The sequence below is a fragment of the Centroberyx gerrardi genome, chromosome 11 (genome assembly GCF_048128805.1).
Source record: "Centroberyx gerrardi isolate f3 chromosome 11, fCenGer3.hap1.cur.20231027, whole genome shotgun sequence".
NCBI lineage: Eukaryota > Metazoa > Chordata > Actinopteri > Beryciformes > Berycidae > Centroberyx > Centroberyx gerrardi.
This window is the reverse complement of record NC_136007.1, coordinates 7,607,781-7,627,413: the sequence shown is the minus strand read 5'-3', so window position 1 is coordinate 7,627,413 and position 19,633 is coordinate 7,607,781. Positions and strand designations below refer to the sequence as shown.

The 19,633-nt window shown below is 42.6% G+C and overlaps 1 protein-coding gene across 1 annotated transcript in view; it reads right to left on the bottom strand.

The window, feature by feature from the left end:
- Positions 1 to 7,639: 7,639 nt before the first annotated feature.
- fstl4 (follistatin-like 4) overlaps positions 7,640 to 19,633 on the bottom strand; it is a 172,700-nt gene continuing 160,706 nt past the window's right edge. Inside the window, exons 12-14 of the mRNA XM_078286704.1 lie at positions 15,163 to 15,270; positions 8,655 to 8,764; positions 7,640 to 8,392 (exon numbers count right to left, since the gene is read on the bottom strand). Of these exons, the coding sequence (XP_078142830.1) occupies positions 7,690 to 8,392; positions 8,655 to 8,764; positions 15,163 to 15,270 (921 nt within the window). The 3' untranslated portion in view covers positions 7,640 to 7,689. The remainder of the gene's footprint in view (positions 8,393 to 8,654; positions 8,765 to 15,162; positions 15,271 to 19,633) is intronic.

Here is a 19,633-nt window from a genome sequence, read left to right as displayed (position 1 = left end):
CTCAAAAATATTGACACTCATTTCTAGAAAATTCCTGAAACAAGTGAAACTGCATTGGAAACAAGTGGAGTTATCTCACCTCATTGGCAGAATTTTCCTCTTGGTTTTAAGAAAAGTAAGATTTGAAGACTGAATATGAGGCTAAATGACTCGTTAAGATGGATGTTTTTTTGCAGTGTAGACCTGATGGTCCCACATCTCTGCTCTAACGATAGTATTTTGGCCCTGACTGACTACACCACAGACTTTCCCACGTCTTTTCATATTTATTCATGTCCTTGAGTTCTTTTTCATACCAGACGATTTGCCATTGTTGGCACATTCCTCATACATCACCCCAATATGTCTGGTCCTCTCTTCATCATACCCACAGAGGCAAAGCCAGCCCCGGTGATGAAGACATCACGCGTGTGTCTCCGCTCTAATTGGGCTGCTTTAGCTCCAGTCATGTGTGAGCAGAACAGATGGGTAAAAGGTATGCTCTCTCATGGATCTTGTTCATTAGAGGCGTAAACAACCCAAGCTATAGAAGCAAATATACAGAAGAGCACATGGGCTGTGCTACGAATGTCAACTTAACTTTGTTGTGGGCGTCTGTTACCTTAACGCTTCCCACAACAAGACAGTGTTGTTAATAAAAACATATATACGCATATAAATTGAGTTTAATGTTTCTGGCACCCCACACATCTGGTACACCGTGCAGTTTAAAGCAAACACTGAACATTTTTTGGGAAAATGATTTGACCCGGGTCTAGTTTCCGCTCGGTTTGGCGGCCAGGCGTTGCCACCTTGTTAGTCAGAGTGCGGCTCACCTAATGCGAGCCTGCTGAGCTAATTTAAACCTTGCTGGCCCTCACATGCTGCTCGGGGCACAGCGTCCGTTCATGCTCTCTCCCACACAAAAAAAGACAACCGTTTGGCTTCCTCTCTTAGTTTTAGTTTCAGACAAATCTTCAGTTAAAGGGGCAATAAGTCCGATTTTTACTGTCCCATAGCACTAAATGACTTTAATACTGCAGGGAGGTTGATAGGGGTTTTATATCAACGATTTATCAATGATTACTTGGCCAGTTGCTGAGCTTTCTGGCTTTCAAAGCTCACTTTCTGGCCCGTACTCTGTTTTGGGACAAAAGCGCCACGGCTACTGGCACTTCAAGACACTCCCAATCCTCAGCAGGGACGGTGCAGTGAAGATAGACAAGAAAAGTGCAATTCAATTATTTACTCTTTATTCAGATCCCCATTACTGTATTGCAAAAGAAATAGTGATTCTGCCCGGGCTGAGAGAGATAATGAGACCCGATGCCAACAGATTTAGCCTTTGAGCTGAACTGAAACCCTCCTCATCCCATCGTGGACAGTTTCCCAGATCACTCCACTCACTCCACACGGCACTCCATCCTTTTCCTGTTCTTTGGGGTGAGATGTTTTTATCGGGACTCTGAGGCTGCGCTCACGCTGCAGATGAAAGTGTCCCAATTCAGATTTTTTTTCCCTACAGATCTGATGTTTTCTGATTTGCGTGAACAACAAAAAGCTGCATGGAGTCTCATGGAGTATCTGAGCTACGTGGATATGTGGTACAAAACATGTGAATTGTATTTGAACGCTCAAATTGGAGTTGGAGCTTGGCTCAGCCAGTGTTAGCATGGAGGACAAGGAGACACAACAGAAAGAAAGAAAGTGAAACAGCCGATGTGATTGGTATTTGGGGAGACGAAGTTACATACCATAACTCAAATGTGTTCAAAACAAGCAGGAGAAGCATAGGTACAAAAACAGATATGACGTCCTTTTGTTGTTGTTACTCTGCACACAACATGTTCCTCATCCTTCGAACTCTTTCTGACATCGCTGTCAGTTCACATCGGTATCAGCTACGGGTTACATCCTAGAATAGATACGGAGAGGAAAAAAATCTGATATGAGCAGCGGTTCAGAAGTGAGCAGGAAGGCTTGCGGTGTGAACGTACCGTAGTCTCAGCTCTCCACTGAGATCTCAGCTGTGAGCTGCGTCAGGACGGACGGCGTCTTCCTTTCCCCCCTCCGCTCCGAATCGCGGGACGCCGAGGCAGGCGAGAACGGGACGGTAATTGTCTGTGTGATCAGATTCTCCTACCTCACTGATGTTTGGCTGTGGGAAGTCTTTATTCTCTCCTCCTTTCTCTCTCTTTCCCATCTTTTCTGTCGCTCTGACACTGATGGAGAGCGTATTGACAGCGTCCCTCAGCAGAACATTGTTGTAAGTAATGGCCATGGATTGTCGGAGCGTGTTGAACACAGAAAAGACAACGGATTACATTAACTTCTTACAGGAGTGAAGGCCAGCTCGATGCCGGCTCATCAATGCACTGAGACTATAAATGACAACGGCTCAGAGACGGGCGGGGACGCGAGATGAACGGGGGTCATCGCAGGCAGTGACTTGTGGCAAAGATCCGGTAATTTCCCAGATAGTAAGATTGTCACTCCGTCTTACCTTGTCAGCCGCAGCACTTTCAAGGCAGAGCGGCGAGGAGTCGCTGCTGTTTTCGAGGTCTTCCTTCAGAGAGAATCTGTGACCGAGCACCATGAACCCAGGCTCAGTTCACTTTTCAGCAGACCCATTTTACATCAGAAAATGCACTTTTTTGATTCAATTAATTCCAACAAAATAATTTACTGACCCATATTACGTAATATACTATTTTATTAATTGTGATATTATTACCGTAAACCAGTGGTTCTCAACGTGGGTCCGGGGACCACCAGGGGTCCTTGAGGGGGTTCCAGGGGGTCCCCAGCAAATTGATGAATTGTTAAACTTCACCATTATTTAATTTACAAGAAGTTAACACAATTAGAGAATGTAGAAGAATGACTGTTTTGATCATAGTTTCTCTGTTATCGCTCTACCTACAATACAGACAGTCATGGAATTCTGGACAAAATCATATCTAGCAATAAAAATATGCTCAGATTTGGGACAAAACCTCATCAAATGGGGGTCCTTGGCTCTAATGTGGACAAAATTAGGGGTCCTTGATATGAAAAAGGTTGAGAATCACTGCCGTAAACAAATGAGACCGTGTTTGGGACGATTGGTAGCCTATTTCACGTCAGTGGTGTTGTCAGTGCTGGTGTTAGGATCTGCTTTTTCAATTAAAGGTTTTCTCTCTCGCTTTGCTGAAGAGGATTAACATGTTGGAAGTGACTTTTCCATCGGCCTTTCACTCCTTCCATCATCTGCCTTTGTGGGAAACTCTGAAAGAACGGCGCCCTCTTCCTGTTTTGTGCTGTAAAACAATACAGCAGAGACGTTTCATGTCCTGGTGGGTCAGCGGGCGAAGGGACGGACCATGTGACTGCAACGTCCCGGGTTTGAATCTGGACCAGGACCCTTGTTGCATGTCATCCCCCCCCCCCCCCCCCCCCCCTCTCTCTCTCATAACTTTCCTGTCTCTCTCTTTTAACTGTCAAAGAAAGGAGAAAATGCCCAAAAAAATAATCTTTACAAAAAATCAAAACAATACAGCAGATTTCACACAAAATCCTACCCGCTGGCACATAATGCTAAATCCAGTGTAGAGGCTCTTCTTTGTTTACAGTAATTATGGTAGTGTCTCAAAAGTAATGCGTTTAATGATTTATTGAAATTAAAATGCTACACGTAGCACCTATAAAGATCTGAATGAAAACATCCAAAATCTATGAAAAACAAAATGTCAGTCTCCCACAATGTGCCTGTTTTTCCAGTTGGGTCACATTGTGCTTTACCTGGTTTCTTCTCCATTATTTCTTGTATATAGAGTCGAACCGAGCCATGTGGACTCTCTAACATTTTTGGATGCTGTAGTGTTGCTGTAGTGTTGTGTGATTTATACAGACTACTGAAACATTCATAAAATGAGGCATATGGAGGTATGTTAATAAAAAACGTATGCATGTCTATGCAGTAAATACTTAATAACAATTTGGGATTTACTTCCATTTGTGCGGCCTCATATCAGTTACAGATTCATCCGTTGAGTGAAATTTTGTCCCTGAATATGCGGCACTTCTTATACTTCTTATCCTCTTCTAATCGGCAAACAGTGTAACACAGCTGCGTGATTTTTACAATATATTTTATTCGATTTTTTTCTTACAAAACAATTCCCTCATAAACCAGAACACACAAAATGCATAAAGAAAACTGTACAGTTGGTTTCATCATGTCTGAATGTGTTCTAAACATGAACAATGTTATCTACAACAGTGGTTCCTATCAATGTCTATCACACCAAGCGGTTCAGCTCTGCAGCCCCTTAACTCGAGGAGAGGTACGGAAATAGTAATGTGACATTGACGGTAGATTCAAACAAACAACATGAGCTGGCCAATAATATAGTTATATCAGCAAGCGCAGGTGCATTCTCTTTGTTCTTGCTCTCCTTGGCTCTAATAGCAATGTCATACTGCTGAATCGACCTTAAGAGATAAGCTGACAGACGTGACGATGAGAGGGCAGAAAAGTGACTTTTTTCACAAGCAACTGTAAACTGTATGTGACTGTGTGAGATCAAAGGGATCTGAATGATAATCGTGTTGAAGATCTATTATCATTACATGCATGGAGCGCTCAAATACTGTAGATTTACTCGTCAGAGCCGCTGGGGAGTAACTTTGGATGGGATGGCGACTTTGGGAAGCGACAGAGCCTGAATCCTTCAACACTGAGATATAAATTGTTTCTCCATTGCTACAGTGAGATAATTGGGCTACAAATTGGACAGATCGCTTCATTTCCCTTCGAATAACATAAATGTACGTTGGATATTTATTTCTCTCCTCAGTGCAACAGTGGTCTAGGAAACGTTATCAACATCGTTAAGTCTTTGCCTTTCAAAAAATTTTCATCAAACAGGCTTTCATGCCAGAATTGTTTCAAGGCAGATTAGCAGCAAATACCTAAATCACAAACAAGAACGACAAATCTGTTTCACTCTGTGTACACTTTTTTTCTTTTCTTACACAGCTTGGTTTCTACCCTACACATCGCATCGGGGAGTTACAGGCACAACTACGTATTAGAGGATGATGAAAAATGTTTCATTTGGGATGCCGTTTCTGGGAACCAACGCATGAGCAGACACTCCGTACGCAAGACTCCGGCTGGATTTACAGCGGTACGGAAAATAAACAGAGTCAGATTTTCTGTACCTAAGTGAATCCAGCCTCACAGTTTCTCACAAGGCCCCGATAGAGTATATTTATACACTAAAGGTGGACTTTGACATCTGTAGAGGGCTTTCAGGGATGAGTAGCATGTGTTCTCAGTGACTTTTATCTCCCTTCTAACATGTTTAACCCATCAAACATGGTCAACAGCTGCATGATCCCAAAGGCTGTGAGCATTTGTGAGATGATCACATGCACAAGATCCAAATTCCAACATAAAACCTTTAAACTTTACATGCAACTATCGAGTCCTACCGCCTCCTACTACTACATTTTTTCATAAAATAGTTTGTTTCTATTGAAGTTTGATTTCAATTTACGACATCTTGACGTTTTTGCTATCTTGGAATATAGCTCACTTGTTTGTTTGTAGCTATGCTAGCTAGATGAGCTAATTTAAAGTAGAATCTTTGGGTTAGCTACCCAAATATAAAAGGAACAATAATTTTATTCTCAACCCGGTGACTTACAAGCTGGCTAGCTATTTTTAAAACCTGCTTGACAAGAATGACTTGAGCGCATTATGTGGGAGAATACAAATTTAGCCAGATGTTAGAATCAACTGATTGCAAATTAGCTTTTCATTTACTTTATAATGTGTAATGAAAAAAACAAAAGCCTCTATGGCAGATGGTAGATGATAATGGCGACTGAATATTAGAGGACATTCATTTCTTAGTTGTAGTTTGGGGATGAGGGGGATGAGGCAGGGCAATACAACTTAGAAGGAGGGAAGCTAAATTATTGGCCCAAGACTCTGTAATGTATATTATAGCACCTTTAGTACAACATCCAAGAGGCAGAGCAGCAAGAGTGCTGCCCGAGGTTAATATTCATCTGTTGACCTCAGCACAACTGTCAAGAGGCAGGGATACCAGGAAGCACTGAGGTCACTGTAATCTCTGATAACGTTATTACATCTGCTGAGAAGCAGGAGAGCGATCTTGGACCGCCGTTATGATGATCAGTGCAACTGCCAATCGCAAATTACATACAGTTCAACCTCAGAGAGAAAATATCTGTTATGCTGATGGACGGAGAGTTGCTGGTGTTTATTCAGTTAATGCCTAGAGACAGGAAACTGTCGACTGTGTTTCAAAATTTGTAATAATAAAAAATTATGATAAACAAAGCTGTATAATTTTAGTCACTTTTAACTTATTTAGTAATGTTAACAAAACAATTTGACAATCAATTGATAAGTGTACCTGCAGAAACAGGAAAAACACTTAATGCAGTGAGTATTAATAATGTATATAAAAATGTATCCGTACTTTTGAAACATTTAATGAGTTACAAGTAAATATTAATATATTTTTTCCATTTTGGATTTTTGTACATGCCCTGTCCATCTCTACTTTCTATCCAAATACAGGCGAAAAATACAGAAGTTTTGGAGTTGACTAGACAGATAGTGAAAGATAGTGGCGATGCGTTTACACACCTGCATAAATTAAGATACGGCAAGTGTAGTTTGCTTACCTTGGAATTTGATCTTGATGCTCAGCTCTCTGGGAAGATGTTACAAACGCTCATAGCCAATCAGATAGCGGAGATGATGCCACTTTGACATGAGCTCAACATGCGGGTCGACGCGAACCGGAGTCATTGCCCTGAGGAAATCTGCAAAGTGGCATTTTCAGGCTTCAGAGCACAGTCTTGTGCTGCAGGTACGGAGTTAATGTGAGAGACGGCGGACAAATTGCACCATTTCAGGAGTCTACAAGATGTACTGTTCATTTCTGGTTAGGATTTCTATGCAATCAAAACATCCATAGTCCATGGCTAACGGACCAATTGGGCTCTTTGGAAAGACACTGTAAATAGGGAGATTACACATGTGCATAAAGCCAACCTCTGCTGGCATGGGGAGAATGAAAGCTTTCAGAGGGAGAATACAGTACAATACCATGACGAAGGACAAAGGCGAGTAAACAGATGAGCTCGTAGCGTTTAAAAGGACTCAAAACACACATACACTAAAGGCAGACGGACAGACAGACGTCTGGTGGTGACTATATGCAGCACTGGTGAGAACGACAAACATTGTTGAGATAAACAAAAACGAAAAGCTTTACTCTAAAAAAAGTGAGCATTGTGCATAGTTCATAGTTCATTGATAACCCCTCTTCAGGTACCTATTTGCTGTGATAACATGGAAGGAAGTGCAATAATGTACAATTCTGTATAGTTAAGTGCACATAGATCACTGTTGCACTGAACGGCATTGACACTTTCTCCCAATAGAAATATCACAACAGGGTTTCTTAATATTTTCTCAATTACTCTATTTTTAAGTGTACTTTTGTTACAATAAACCCAGGCATGTATTCCTCTCGCTCAGTCCCAGGGTTGAGTCCACAACTTATGTCCACATAAATCTTAATAATAAGTATTTTGGCCTGATCTTTCTCTCTCTTCTTCTTCATTTACTTCTTTCCCCTTATCCTCCTCCTCGTCTCCCTCTCTCTTTTTTTTCTCTCTCACTCATACCTCCCCGACCCAGACGATTGTGTTGCCTCTCTTGATGTCTGACACCTCGCAGTGCGGCGTGCTCTGTTTGCCGTTGAGGACGAAGAGGGACTCGGCGGACGGCGTCACCAGGTACTGTCCGAACAGTCCGCTGGAGACCACCACCCTGTTGGGGCCTCCCCAGGGCCAGGCTTGGGGGGCCAGGGGCTCCTTGAGGCTCCGCAGAACCTCGGTGCGGCCCGAGGACAGATCAGAGAAGAGCAGGTCCGTGCCTGAGCCCGAGGTGGCCACCACCACGTACTGGTTGGACTCTGTGAAGGAGGGCTGGAAGACCAGATCGGAGACAACTATAGGGTTGTCCGCTTCCTGGTTCAGACCCAGCTCCCCCTGGAACGACACTGTCTGAACCGCGAGCTTTGAACTCTGCTGGTCGGGGGTGACGACGTAGCGGCCGTCCGGCGACGTGTAGGGCTGTCCCGTGACGTTCAGGTTCGGCCCGATCACGGCGTCCGTCACGCTGTCGATGAGGAGCTGGGGCGGGGCCCGCAGGCGGCTCTTGCTCTGGCACTGGACGAAGTAGAAGCCGCTCAGGTGGGTGTAGGCCATGCTCACCGGGACGCAGCTGTAGTTTTTCAGGCTGATGGTCTTGACGCGGTGGAAGGTCTCCAGGTCGATTTTATGGACCGCGGGTTCGTTTTTGAGGAAGACGAAGGCAAACCTAAGGCGACAAAGTTCACAGGAAAGGTTAATAGCCTTTCCAGTTTTTTGGGGCGGTGATTAATACACATCGGGATTCTCATTAGAATTCTCATTTGCTCTTTTCTCCTTCACTTCAGAAGGACAGCTGTGATGAGTGAGTAATGAGCATGCCTGTCTTTTAAGGTCAATTGTGTCTGCATGTGTGCACGCGCGTGTGTGTGCGTGCTTGGTTCGTGTGTGTGTGTGTATGGGTGTGCGCAGGTTTGCGGGTGCTTTTGTACCTCACGTGAGTGATGATGAGGTTGGTCGGGGGAATGAAGAAGTCGTCGACCCTCTGGAACGTTGTGCGGATGGCGTGATGCACTTCTCCAACACTCGCTTGGGGAATTACCTGTAGATTTGCCAGCAGAGAGAGAGCCGATATCAATACACAGGTACTACAGCTAACTGTCTAGCTCTATTGTAAGTCAGTCTTCACGCTTGATTCCATCCTAAGGTCAGCGATGAGACATGCTCGCAACATAAGAGGCTAATATAAATGCAAAACAAACATACATTGTGGTTTGGATGGGAATCTACAAACACAAGAGAAAAAGAACAAGTGTGCACCCTGTTGGTGTCTCTATACCCAATTTGCCCTGAAACTCTACTATATATCTACAGTAGAAGTGTAATGGACACGGAGCACATTCACAAGACGTCTATCAGCAAACATTTTTCTTTGCCTGTAATACATTCATAGCACGTCTATTTGACACACTGTGAATGTGAAATATAACATTCCTAACATCAATCTCGACAAAACGCAGTTCTCATGAGATACCATGGTTTTTTTTTTTTTCTGATGGGGAATGTTACATTCAGCGTCAATACTGAATGTGTATTCAGTATTGCTTAATGTACTTTGATGCCTCAGGCTCTGTTTTTCATACTTTATTTGACCAGAACTAACACTAGAGATATAGCACACATAAGATTATATGTGCTTTGCGATACCATTGTTGCTTTCATAGCTACATATACGATTATAGGACTTTTTTCCCTTACTACATTCTTTAGGAGAAATCATGAGACTATATAATTAAAATAATGAATAATACTTAATTACTGTAAGTAATGTTAGAGCCATTCATAGCTAAAGCTTTTATTCAGAGTGACTTACAAATACACTCTTAGAAAGAAAGTCATTTTTAACTCATCTGTGTATATTCTTTGGGACAACTTTTCTTTACTTTTCAACACAAGATATGTTAATAACAACACATGTTGTGATAAAATGTATTGTCATTTTTTACATATGCTGTGTTGAAAAGTGTGTGTTGTCCCAAAGAAGGTGCGTTAAAAATGACACATCCTTTCTAAGAGTGTAGTTAGAAGTTTAGTTTTGCTTCGATAGAACAGATGACTGTTGCGGGACTCAAACCTGTGACCTTCTATCTACAGTGTGGCACGGTGCTGCTAGTGTCTGTGCGTGAAATACAAAGGCTCATATCTTGGGTGTTAACAGCCGGAGCTTGTCCAGGTGACATCCCCATACATCCTGGAACAGATAAACATCTACAGCATATGACGGCGGCTGATGAAATGTGGCCCCATCTCAGTCCTCTGATAAAGCATCTTATTTAGCGGTGGTTGCCTTAGGAGCAGACAACACAATAAAAGCCCCATCTCTCATGTCATGGACCTCATACTGATTCAGCGTGTTTTCAAAGTGCAGGGAGGAGGAGGGGTGGGGGGTGGGGGGTGGATGGTGCATCTACTTTTGATGGGCTCTCGATGCGCTGCCTCGCCCGTGACACACGCTTCATCATGCATGCCTGCGTGATCAGGTCACAGTGAAGGACGAGCCGGCTGGTTTATAGGACCGACGCGTGTGCCATCCATAGGATACGCATTCAATCAAAGCAGCAACTCGTGATCCCGCTTCCAGAATAAAACCAGCGCTCCTTTCCTCTCATTTTATTTCAAATCCCCTGCGAAACTTGGCTCATTAAGGTACTTCTAGGTTTAGAAACCCAGGCAAATATTGCTAGAGAGCGTACAGAATCTTTTTTTTTTTTTTTTAAAGGGAAGGAACTAAGTGTAAAATCTATTTTGAAGTCTACGCCTACACCACTAAAGCTGTATCTCTACCTGATGCCCGGCGGGGGGCCAGGCTCCACACTCCTTCCAAAGAATGATCAAATGTTAGGAAATAAAAATAGCAAGTTTTCAAGTTGCCGAGTTGTTACTTTTGCTACAATGCTGCAGTGCTCCTCAAAGGCTCTCTCTCTCTCTCTACCTCTCTCTCTCTCTACCCCTCTCTCTCTCTACCTCCCCCCCCCCCCCACCGTCTCTCTCTCCACCCCACTGAAAATCGTATCCATTTTCAACAAAATAGATAACCCTGTGTTTTCGCCTTTGCCAGCCATGAAGAGAATCCTTGTTTAAAAAAAAAAAAAAAAACAGTCATTACAATAGTTGCAGAATACAATGGCGGGAGTTAATGAGGTTCAATGTAGTATCACTCATGTATAATTAGGCAGCTGCTATGGTCTCCGGGGCTGGAGGTGCTCTCAACTTAATGCCACTGGCTTCCCATTGTCATCGCTCATCCCTGGATTTCATATCCACACACTCAGCACCGAGGCCCAATCGAGTTTTACTCTCCCCCTGCCAAATCTCTCCTCGCTGGCAGGCCTAATACCTGAGGGGGATTTGGTTCTGACTGAGTAGCTTTGCTTTTCAGCGACATTCGCTCTGCAGAAGCCTTGAGTAGCTTTTTACTTTCCCCATCTAACTACATTCAAATGAGATGGAATTCCTCGAGCGCTTCAATGTATCCGTGTCGTTTAGGAAATTCAATAAGTCTTACAAGCCACTTTACTTTAATATTACACTGTGCAGCGCTTGTTACAAGGCTATAACAATGGTAATTTTTAATACTGTCCGTTGTCTGGTTGCACTCGGGCAACATACAATACATAATGGATTCGCTTGAAGACGCTGAGGCTCGTTGCCCCGAGCTCAATGCTCCTGCAATGGTTTTTAAAACTCAAATTAACATTTAGTGTGCTTCTCTCTCTGAGTCCATTGAGAGGCAGAATTCAGCTGATACACATATATATATAGATAGATGGATAGATAGATAGATAAATAGATAGATAGACGGACGGACAGATAGATAGATAGATGGACAGATAGATAGATAGATAGATAGATGGACAGATAGATAGATAGATAGATAGATGGACAGATAGATAGATAGATAGATGGACAGATAGATAAACAGATGTTTGCTCATACAGTATATCAGACCAATACTTGCCTTTTATTAAATATATACTGTAAATATTGGCCAGTCATGTTGTCCACTGCTGATATGACCACAGCTACCGATAAACAGTCTCTAAAAACGCACATTTTCTTTGCATATTTTATCTTTTCATTTAACTGTTCAATAACATTTTTTGTACATTTATTCTTCGTTCAAAATCAATAATGCATCCCAGTTTCCCTGCCATGTGGGTTTCAATGGAGAAATTTAATGTCCCATGATGGTCTCAATGCTGTTTCATTGTGGTGGGAATACCCTGAATACTTGTAGTTTTCTGGCATGAAAATTGAAAAATTTAAAGATATTGAATATCGGTGCAAAATAACAACCATCAGCAGCTTCAGTACAGAAATATGGGTTTTGGCCTCCAAAAACCCATATCAGGCAAACCCTAATAGACAGAGAGATACAGAGACAGATGGACAGATGGAGACTGTGCCTGTGTGTGTGTGTGTGTGTGTGTGTGTGTGTGTGCGTGCACAAATAGACGTGCCCATGAGTTAAATGTCTTCTTGGCACGTAGGCACAGACAGGTCTGACAGTCTGAAAGGCCATGTCTCTCCCCACCCAGCCGCGATTCCTCCATTTGTCTTCTCTAATGAATTGACAATCACACTCCCTCCGATGTTTGCACAGAGATATTGAGCCATTATAAAACTTGGCTGTTTAAAAATACCCACACCGTACGCGCAGGCTGAGCCGGACACACACCTACTCCTTCGCAAACACACACTTACATGCAGGCATAAGCACAGACACACACACACACGCACAACCTGCTCCACCAAAGCAGTGCCTCCGGTGGTGACAGGCCGCTGATGCACAGGTCAATTACCTACAGTGCAAAATGATAATGACATCATCAGTCCATTTACTTGTAGTGTGATCCATGTGGCCTCCAATCCATTATGCGGTTTCCCTGCAATTGCATTTTTGAGCGATTCATGCCCCGCTCTCTAATTATTCATTACTATTGAACGACTCCGGGAAGAGGAAGAAAAAAAAAAACGAAAAACTCAAAAATGTGTTTTCCTGCAGTCAGACTAGGAAGAATTTAATGCAAAGTTGCTTTCTGTACTCTGATTGTTTCAAATTATACGAGCAGAAAATCATTTTGTCTGAGGTGAAAAACATCTTTTGATAAAATTTTCTCCTTCATTAAAGACCATAACCGCTGAGAAAAGTTTGAAAACAACTCTGATATAAACACCCCAGGGTGTGCACCCTAACTGTGAGCCACAAGCCACAGCGACCGTTCCCCTGCTAGTACACCTACACTCTGAGACGCAAAGGTGCTAAACAGCCAAGAGCAGAGAAACGCACGCACACGCATGCATGCAGTCTAGTTACCGTGTCGAGTGTGAATCAGTAGAAAATTGTTAAAACCCACACACAGTTGGCTTCCTTTTCACCGTTTATTGTGGCCAAAACAGACTTTTTGATCCAAAACGTATCATCATTACTTTTAATTTTCTACCAAGGTGCAAAACAGTATCAGAAAGTACTTTCTTGGCTTGTGATCACTGGGAAAATACATTTTAATACCAAAAACCACCAAAAATCATCCAAGTCACATGGAATTAACTAACTTCAGGAGTTAACTTTATTGCACTTCACCAAACTGTGGAAATTTAAATGGTCTGTTGGAGTTAAAATTGGTTTAAAACAAAAAACCCTCAAGAACTATGGCAGAAAGAAACAGCACAGAAATAATAATGGTACAAAATAGAACCATTACCATGAAGAAGCATTAATAGTTATTTATAGGACCGTGACATTACCATGAAATACCATTGGTCAAACCTTTACAGTACCATTAACAACCACAGAACCACGGAGGAACAATTTGGATTTATATGAAACCACTAGCGTTGTGCGAAACCACCAATGTCTCCGCAAACAGCTCCGAAAAATCATTCAGAGGTTCGAGTGATTCTCCAAATAAAAACAGGCTCCATTTCGCTCACAAAGAACCTTTGAAGATCCATATTTTCGAGAGTGTATCATCCCTCCCCAATCCCCATAATGAATAGACACAGTGCTTCCCCATGCAGGCCGAATACAACACCTCACAAGATTATAATGGGATCCTTCCCTCCAATGGGACAAAGCAGAACAATAAACATGTTTGTGTCTATTACAGAAATGACAATGGGATCCCTTGGTGGCTTTACCCGCTGCAGTGTCCTCCGCTGCTGCACGGCCTACACACACACACACACACACACACACCAGCCCCATAAAAACAGCATCCTGCCTCTCCCACAGGTATAAGCTCCCCTCCCCGCCGTCTCCTCTACCCTCTCTCCATCCTCCTCTCTCCCCTCGCCTCACCCAATCCCCTGAGGTGGATTAAATACAGCCACACCTGTGATCATTTCTCATTTGTGAAGTCTCCAACACCAGCGGTCCAAGGGGACGGCAGGCACGAGCCGACGGCGCCGCAGCTGCGAATTGCTGTTTCGCTGGCTCGGTAAATGCTCTAAAACATATATAGATTAGATGCTCGCGCGCTAATACTTATCACGTAAACAGGTACGCGGGTACACACGCGGGTCAATTAGTTGCGAGGCGCCCGTTTCGCTCGCTTGGCGAACGCGCCGCAACATATACAGATTGGATTCTCCCCCGCAGATAATCACTTATCACGCGTACAGTTCACAAATATACACGCAGCATATGTAGCTGTAGAGCAGCACGCAAACAAATAATAGAGGGAGAGGATAATAAAGAAGTGCTGCTTAGCACCTTTAAAGCTGCACTAGGCAAGATTTTTATGTAAAAATACACCTGTTTCATCAGCCTAATTCACAAAATGGGGCTGCAACAGAGAAGAGCGTCCTGTCCCACTAATTGAGACGCCATAGAGTCGCCCTATTCATAGTATTCCCATGATGTCACATGCATTTCCTACCAATATGGCGCTTAACAATACACACAGCTCATTGGCTGTGTTTGTCATTTGATTGTAATCACCTGTCAATTTATTACAATCACCTGTTATTTTCCTACCAAGATGGCCGTGTGGTGATGTAACAGGATACTATGAGTATGTCGAGTATATATACTGGCGGGAAAAACAGGAAGTGACGAATCAAAGCTGTCTCCTACACAGCAGCAAGTGAGAGATCTGTCCAGTGAAAACCAATGTTAGATCCTTTGCCTCTGTCATCCCTTTGGTATGAGCATGCTCTGTGCAGTTTACTGACATCATGTCACATGATTTCTGTGTGCTAATATTCAAACAATTACCTCTTGCTGCCATTTAGTGCAGCTTTAGTAACCCTAAAGCTTTGGCCTTGTCTTGTTTTTCAACTTTTTAAAAGGTTCTTTCTATGAACTTTAAGACAGATTTTTATTTTCTATAGAAGGATCTTGGATGAACAAAAGAACTATACTAAAACTATATTACCTGAATAAGAAGCTTTTTAGTATGACACACACACACACACAAATACGCATAGACACATTACCTGAAGTGTTGGGTGTGTTCTCTCCATATCGCCCCACGTTAGAACCCACACTTGGTCATGTGACTTGTCGTACAGCAATTTCACTGGAAAAGGGTCTGTCGCTACCGCCTACAGAGAGAGAGAGAGAGAGAGAGAGAGAGAGAGAGAGAGAAAGAGAGAGAGAGAGAGAGAAACAGAGGTTATGTTTTTCAACTGGAGGGAAAGAAGTGGGCAAAGCGCTGTCCATGGCCCTGAAAACTCTCTTTAACCCATCTAGTGGTGCTAAATGAATTATGAAGTAAGTAAAGTGCACAACATTGGAAGGCCGATGTTTGAGCTCCATTCTGTGGCCAAGCAACCTGCAACCAGAGAGCCAAAGCATTACAGCTGATATATATACAGTACCGGGGGGAAATACCCACATTACATGCACAGATTCCATATTATAGACACATTGCCAAAAGCAAAAACTCACTACAAGACACACATACACCAAAAAAAATCTAAGCGGTTAAATGCTGAACATTAACAAAGTAAAAGGTATATTAAAAAGATTCATTTCTTTTGCCAAGAAACAAAAAAGCAGTCTAAAAAACCTGCAATTACATTTTATTTTCTTTGCACATTTTTATGTATTCCATTAATTGTTCAATAGTGTTTTTGGGGAATTGATCCTTCATTTAAAAGTAGTAATGTATGCCAGACTTTCCCTGGTATTGAATAGGTGTGGTGGGTCACCCTGCTGCCTTAAAAAGCTGCTAACCATAAAATAATTTCATTAGTCTGGGTTTCAGTGGAGAGTTTTAGAGTCCCATGATGGTCCAAATGCTGTTTCAGAGGCTTTTCCACCCTCACAAGAATAAAATCCTGGTATGAAAAATTAAATATTTGTAAGTTTTTGCCATGAAAATGTAAAAAGATATTTAATATTATCATTAAATATTCTCTATTGGCAGCTTCAATACAGAAATATTGGACTTCGAAAACCCATATCAGTCGAACCTCAGTGTTATATACTTGCCAAAAACCAGTATGATTAAGATTAGCTAAATAAATATGTATATATAACAACCTGGAATATTTGGGATGTACTTTTATACACCTCTCACCTTATTCCTCTGACTCACACTTACACAGTGTTAAAGCCTCAGAGGTGTTTATGAGCAAATCTCTCGCACAAGTCTCTCTCCCTAACCCGGGGAGAGAGAAATGGAAGAAAAGAAACTTGAAAAGAGAGGCAGAGAAAGAATAGGGGGAGAAGGAAAAGAGTAGAGAAGATGGTAGGGAGAGAGAGAGAGAGAGAGAGAGGTAGTCAACCCCAGGCCTGGTGCAATGTCAACAATAAGGAATAACACAATCCATTACGCTGCTCCGGCTGGGCGGACGGGGAGCTGCTGACACCCTCACCAGTGGAGCGAGACCACAAGCTCTGTGTTCAGTAATGGGAGGTCCGGCCCTCTGCTCTCCACTGGTCAGCCAAGTGTCAACTCAGCATGTGTGTATGTATGTAGAGCGTGTCTAAGTGCGTGTGTTTGCCTCTGTCTGTGTGTGTGTGTGTGTGTGTGTGTGCCGTCTCCTACATGATGGGAGCAGAGGTAGGGTGGAGGTCAGTCCAGTTCAGTGGAGCGGCAGGCAATGGACCGGCTCATGTGTCCACCTCTAAAAGTCCAACATGACCGTTCAGTTAAAGTAAGAATTAAGGACATTTTCATTTAAATAAATGTCGGTGTGACTCTCTATCGATGATGATCGACCTTTTCTCAGTTCGTGAAAGCTTTTACATTTGCTGTTCGAAACACCCGACGTCTGGCAGGTCTTTCCCGGGAAAAATCCTCTGATTTTAAGACCAAATTATATTACCTGTTCAAATTGACTTCTTTTCAGTGAAAACATGAATGGATGTAGAGGAGATGAGGAGGAGTGAGTGTGAGATTTTTGGGACAAGAAGAAGCGCACAAGAAGTGATGTTTTATGTCTCCTTTCTTCAGCAGTTTGTTTGGAATAAACAGAAGAAGAAGAACTGGGTAGTTAGCGTGAGCAGCGACAGCCACCATGGCTGAACAGACAAAGAAAAGAGCTGTAGCCACCTACAGAAACTCAAACTTCATCAGCAGAAAATCCACCAAAGATGTCGCCAAAATCAAACAAAACATGGATCTTACGGATTACCACTTTAATAAGACAGACTACCAGGATATCTCTTTGCTTTACATTCCAGTTAAGTATTTTCAAAAACTACTCCACAAAAAAGGTGATCATTTGGGATAGAAAAACCCTGGAAACCTAGACAATTGCATGCCGCCTCCCACTGAGTTACTGCAGCATGAGAGACAAGGCACTTACCCACCGCCATGGTAAGTCAAAGTGACTCGATAACCAGAGGTTTGTGCCATCTGGCTCTCTTTTTAATTAGCCAACGTAGCGTTCGTTTTCAGACCCCGTGGGAGGCTTAGCTGGCACGGGCCTGACACATCAGAGTCGAGGTTTGATCCCTTTGTTGAGGAAGATAACAGGCGCTCTTTCTTTACATACAACAGTATAGGACGCCTTTATTGTTGTAGCTTCTCCACATGTTCGCCGCCTTCATCTGGCGTGTGTCGGATTATCGTGGGTGTGCCTCAAGACAGGAGCTTTGTCCAAAAAAAAAGTGAGGCATTTTTAAAGCTGCACTAGGCAACTTCTCACTTTGCTGGCAGCAGGAGATAATTTGAAAGGAATTTCATTACCCAGAAATCACGTACTGTGATGTCAGCAAACTACGAACCAATCAGATCTAAATCGAAAATCTAGAGTTAACTTTCTCTGGACGGAGCACTCGCTTCTGTTCAGAAGACAGTTTTGTTTTTCGCTCTTAAGTTTCGATTTGTCATTAGTTTCCATACTAGACACTTGAAATTCAATTGGGCAAATGAATATGGGTTCTCAATTAGTGGGGATGGGACACTCTTCTGTTGATTTAGACTGATAAGACGGATGTATTTATACACTAAAATCTTTCCTAGTGCAGCTTTAATCCCGTACACATTAAAAAAAGAGAGCCTCACTTCCTTTCTTTTCTCAAAAAATGGTCCTCTGGTATTTTGGACATATCCTTCCCTAGCTCCCTCCTCCAGATCCCAGTATATTTGGTCTCCCCTTCTGTGATGGTGATAAAACACTGTATTCTGTCTGTATCAAGAAAAATGAAAGCCATTGTTTTGTTTGTGTTGTTTGCTCGGTCAAAGGAAAAGTGCAGTCATCGCAGCTGGTCTTTCTTTCCTCTCCCTTTCTAAAAGTCTTTGTTGAAAAGAAGCTGGAAATGTGTTTTTTGTGGGAAAAAAAGGCTTTGAATGGAGAGAAGGAAAGAAGAAAAGGGAGGATGCATTAACCTCCTGCACCCACAGGCCAGCGAGGGTCTTAGAGAGAGAGAGAGAGAGAGAGAGAGAGAGAGAGAGAGGCAAGAGAGAGATGGGGCGATCAAGAGAGGGAAAACATTCTGTTATATTGGATAGTGTAACATGGAGAGAGACAGGAAATCTGAGGCAGACAGAGGGGGTTACGTGCACCAAAGGTCATGACTTGAACTTTCAATATAGTGATTACATATTATGTGACCGGGGCAAACCTCTGTCTGTCCTTTATTCCACCTCACACTCCTTTCAACTCCTCTTCATCCATTTTTTCCTTGCTTTTTTTTCCACTGAAAAAGCCAATTTGAACAAGCAATATAATTTCACATTTGGCCTTAAAATCAAATTCTATTGAAACAAGTGGAGAAAAAAAATGTCATACTCACACTCCTTTTCATCTCCTCCACATCCATTTTTGTTCATGTTTTCAATGAAAAAAAAGTCAATTTGAACAAGTAATATAATTTCGTATTTGGTCTTAAAACATGAAACACAAGAAGAAAGAAATCTTCCAATGGGCTGAGACTTTCAAAACAACTCAACTTGTTTTCTGAATTTTCTTGAAACAAGTAACATTATATTGACAGAAGTGGAGTCCTGGCCTTATTTCAATATAATTTCACTTATTATAAGACAATTATCAACATAAGTGTATTGAAGCAAGTATAACTATGTCAGATTTTGTCACCTGTTTCCATAAACTGATTACAAGTGGCTGGTTCTTAGGGATGTTTTTTTTGCACCGTTCCCCTAGCTCAGTTTCTTGTCTCTCCCTTTCAACTGCTCTCTCTATCCACCTCTCCTTCTCTGTCATCCACTTTCTTATCTCCCCCATCCTTCTCATCTCCCCCGCTCCTCCTCTCCCCCTGCCTCCTTCTCCTTGAGTCAGGCCTATTTCCTCTCATCCTCTTCCTCAGTATAAATGATGCTGACCCTGGGAAGAACCCCTGAGGGATTCGGTCTCTAAACAGCCGTTACAGGCAAGATGAATGGCGAGCCAGCCAGCACCCACCTGGGCACCATATTGTTTCAAGTGCTTGAGGTGCACTTGATTTATTTCACCTTGCATGTGGTCTTCCTACATCCGAGGCAGTTCAATGGCG